The sequence below is a fragment of the Littorina saxatilis genome, linkage group LG14 (genome assembly GCF_037325665.1).
Source record: "Littorina saxatilis isolate snail1 linkage group LG14, US_GU_Lsax_2.0, whole genome shotgun sequence".
NCBI lineage: Eukaryota > Metazoa > Mollusca > Gastropoda > Littorinimorpha > Littorinidae > Littorina > Littorina saxatilis.
Genome location: NC_090258.1, coordinates 42,840,770 through 42,845,113, shown reverse-complemented (window position 1 = coordinate 42,845,113; position 4,344 = coordinate 42,840,770). Strand labels below are relative to the sequence as shown.

The 4,344-nt window shown below is 45.5% G+C and overlaps 1 protein-coding gene across 1 annotated transcript; it reads left to right on the top strand.

Moving 5' to 3' along the window:
- The first annotated feature begins 1,685 nt into the window (after nucleotides 1–1,685).
- LOC138946608 (putative proline-rich protein 21) lies at nucleotides 1,686–2,303 on the top strand. The gene has a single exon (XM_070318053.1). The coding sequence runs from the start codon at nucleotides 1,686–1,688 to the stop codon at nucleotides 2,301–2,303; it is 618 nt and encodes a 205-aa protein (XP_070174154.1).
- The last annotated feature ends 2,041 nt before the right edge of the window (nucleotides 2,304–4,344 follow it).

The window sequence follows — 4,344 nt, the reverse complement described above, 5'->3', positions numbered from 1 at the left end:
AATTGCTTGTCAGTGTTTGTTGTTATTGTTTGTTAATATTTGTATTGTTTGTTAATATTTGTATTGTTTGTTGTTATTGTTTGTTAATATTTGTATTGTTTGTTGATATTTGTATTGTTTGTTGTTATAAACACAGTTAAAAAAATAACCCCCCCAGTCCGATGAGGACTTACATTTTGAAAAACTTGGTTTTGGTAGAACATTTTTTTCCGGACATAAAAAGTCACACTGTGAACCCCGTCATGTGTTAGCTCGAAAGAGCCTTTCCTCACAATACAATACAATACAATACAATACAATACAATACAATACAATACAATACAATACAATACAATACAATACAATACAAAAAGAGCCTTTCCTCACTTAGCACTTCATTGAAGTCTACATGGAGGAAGACGTGTTGGGTTTTCAATATGGTGGGTATACTACAATCTAAACACACAAAAAACAAATGAACCCCCCCCCCCCCTTCAAAACACAGGGGGGGGTCTTTATCGGACGTGGGGTTATCATCTGAGAGATGATAGTCACGATAAGGACTCACATTTTGAAAACAACTTTGGGTGTTTTTTGTTTGTTTGTTGATTCAAGTATACCCTATTTTTTTCTTAAATTGTGAATGAATGACGCATTTTTGTCTACGTGTTAGTGTGTGTGTGTATGTGTGTGTATGTATGTATGTGTGTATGTATGTGTGTGTGTGTATGTATCTCTCTCTCTCTCTCTCTCTCTCTCTCTCTCTCTCTCTCTCTCTCTCTCTCTCTCTCTCTCTCTCTCTCTCTCTCTCTCTCTCTCTCTCTCTCTCACTTGTACAGAATAACACATGTTATATCCACCTCGACTCTTGCACTGCATTTCGAAAACTTGTTCCTTGTCGGTGTATCAGTGTGCTGCGAAGGCGAGAAGAGCCTGTTCAGAGAGTGTGTACTATTTTGGCGAGCAGCAAATCGGACCAGTAGCGGAGGGTGTATTCCGACTTCGAACATGAGGCATAATCTCACAATGCAAAAAAAATTAAAAAAAATTACAGAGGTAGGCTAAAACTCTCAATAGGCGCTCTCCCGCCAGTTTCCATTGCGACTCGGACAGCCAATAGTACTGACTCATAAGCAACAAGTTGAGTTCAAAGATTGTATTTACTGCACAGACACCACTGACAGTCGATTTCAAGCTTTCCGCAAGGTGGAGACTACATTGCCCGTATTCAGCGCAGAAAAAATGGCTTGTTGATCAAAACCTTCAGAGAGGTCTTCACGCTGACCGCCAAGGATGAGGAGTTATTGTAGCCTGTGTCTGGTTACCACTCTGGAAGTTTGATGGAGAAAAGAAAAATCTCTCGAATGCCATTTTGAATCTCACATCATTGTAAAGGAACTAACATCTGAAGAATTTGGTTTTGTGCGTGTTACATAATCTAACGGCGCATTTGGATAACCGCATGTACAAACTAAAAACCACAGACACTCAGTGCTCACAGTTGGCACACCAAGGCCGGCCGATTAGTTAGTTTGTAACGGGGTGTGCACTTTGAATTTAAAAGCGAAATGGTGCTATCTGGTGCCATCTGAGCTTATGATTTGCGGCTACGGAATCATCTTCCAAAATTCTCAAGTAAATATGACCGATTAAAAAAAACTAAATTGTTTTTCTTCTTTTTGTAAAGCTGGAGTGGCGGGGTGCACATGCTCCCATTCCAATCTCTCTCATCCACCCCTACACATCCACCCCTACACATCCACCCCTACACATCCACCCCTACACATCCACCCCTACACATCCACCCCTACACATCCACCCCTACACATCCACCCCTACACATCCACCCCTACACATCCACCCCTACACATCCACCCCTACACATCCACCCCTACACATACACCCCTACACATCCACCCCTACACATCCACCCCTACACATACACACACATCCACCCCTACACATCCACCCCTACACATACACCCCTACACATCCACCCCTACACATCCACCCCTACACATACACACACATCCACCCCTACACATCCACCCCTACACATCCACCCCTACACATCCACCCCTACACATCCACCCCTACACATCCACCCCTACGCATCCACCCCTACACATCCACCCCTACACATCCACCCCTACACATCCACCCCTACACATCCACCCCTACACATCCACCCCTACACATCCACCCCTACACATCCACCCCTACACATCCACCCGTACACATCCACCCCTACACATCCACCCCTACACATCCACCCCTACACATACACGCACACAGCAAAGTCACGCACAGATACATCCACATAGTGACACACACACACACACACACACACATCCACATAGTGACACACACACACACATACACACATACATACACACACACATACACACATACACACACACGCCCCTAACGACTAGGGAGGCAGTCTCCCTCCCATTCATCAACCTCACTTCATCCTCTATTTCTATCTATACGTCAGTTGAACACAATGTACCCTTGTCAGCGTGTTAAAATCAGTCATGCATACCACCGGGAACATCCCTTCGATCCGAGTCTCTGCTTCGCCGCACAAAGCCTCCAGCCCTCCCGGCCGCTCTGTACTTCCCGCGGCCTTTATCCGCAAGACTATGGACATTATTCTCCCAGTTACATGCCGTCAAACTGAACTAGGGGGGAGTTTACGTCCTCACAGAAACTATTTTTATTTGGGGCAAGAGTTGGTGATACGCTATGTTACATGCCGTTAGTGACCCAGAAGTATATTAACCACAAGGCAGCTGCAAGAAAGAAGAACGGTTACAAAATCGGATTTCAGTGACTGAATGCACTCAAAATGCTTCAGCACGAAGCCCTTCCATTGGATGAAGTTTGGCAGACTTTTTCAATTCGCCTTCTGATTTGGCTACCAGTAAGTTCGTCACACGGTAGATTCGTCACGGGTGACAAAGTTACCGGCAGGGTGGGCGGGTGTTTATGCTTTCAGATGTTTGATTTGTGGGAGAGATTCAAGATTCACATTTTTAAGAGAGAGAGAGAGAGAGAGAGAGAGAGAGAGAGAGAGAGAGAGAGAGGCTGAGAGAGAGAGAGAATAAACAATAGAGAGAGAGAAGGAGAGAGAGAGAAAGAGAGAGAGAGAGATGTTTGATTTGTGGGAGAGATTCAAGATTCACATTTTTAAGAGATAGATAATAAACAATAGAGAGACAGGGGGAGAGAGAGAAAGAGAGAGAGAGAGAGAGAGGGGGGGGGGGAGGTGCAAGGTTGTATTACCATTACATACCAGCCGCGCTCGGACTACTGTGGCGAAGTTACTGTGGCGAAGTTACTGGGGACCGGTGACGAATCTACCGTGTTACGAACTTACTGGTATCCTCTTTTTGTGTGTGATTGGTTCTCTTAAAGGGAAACAATCGCTGTCAAAATCATATTTCTGAATGTGTTGTTGCTTCCCTTCAATCAGGATTGGCTCCTTGACGAATAGAGGATCATAGAGTGATACAGCTGTGAAAAATGTACGTTGAAAATAAAATGCTTTGCAATAATGCCCATCACGATCACGAAAACAAATGACGATCACGATCACGAGACTTGATTTTTTTGTCATCACGGATCACGGACAAAGTCCCATCACGATCACAGAAATGGAAGTTTCGGCAATCACGGTCACAGAAAGGTCGAAAAACGCCAATCACGATCACGATTTTAAACCTTTTGGGGCCCTCAGAGAGGGGTGAGGGTAGGAGAGAGAGAGAGGGAGAGAGAGGGAGAGAGAGAGAGAGAGAGAGGGAGAGAGAGAGGGAGAGAGAGGGAGAGAGAGGGAGAGAGAGGGAGAGAGAGAGGGAGATAGGGAGAGAGAGGGAGAGAGAGGGGTGAGGGTAGGAGAGAGAGAGAGAGGGAGAGAGAGAGAGAGAGAGAGAGGGAGAGAGAGGGAGAGAGAGGGAGATGGAAAGAGAGATAGGGAGAGAGAGAGGGGTGAGGGTAGGGAGAGAGACGGAGAGAGAGGGAGAGAGACGGAGAGAGAGGGGGAGAGAGGGAGAGAGAGGGAGAGAGAGAGAGAGAGGGAGAGAGAGAGGGAGAGAGAGAGGGAGAGAGAGGGATATAGAGAGACGGAGAGAGAGGGGAAGAGAGAGAGAGGGAGAGAGAGACATATAAGGCAAATGCACAACCAAGGTGAACCCGTGGTGTGTACAGAACCAGGGTGTCTTAAAACGTAATTAGGGTTTGGAAAGGAATTTCCAAAAGGAATATTTACTTCTATAACTGCAGCAGAAAGGATCTAATTCAACCCACACAAGTGTTGTTGTTTTTTCAACTTCTTGTGGGCGTCAGGTTTGCCTGACTACAGAG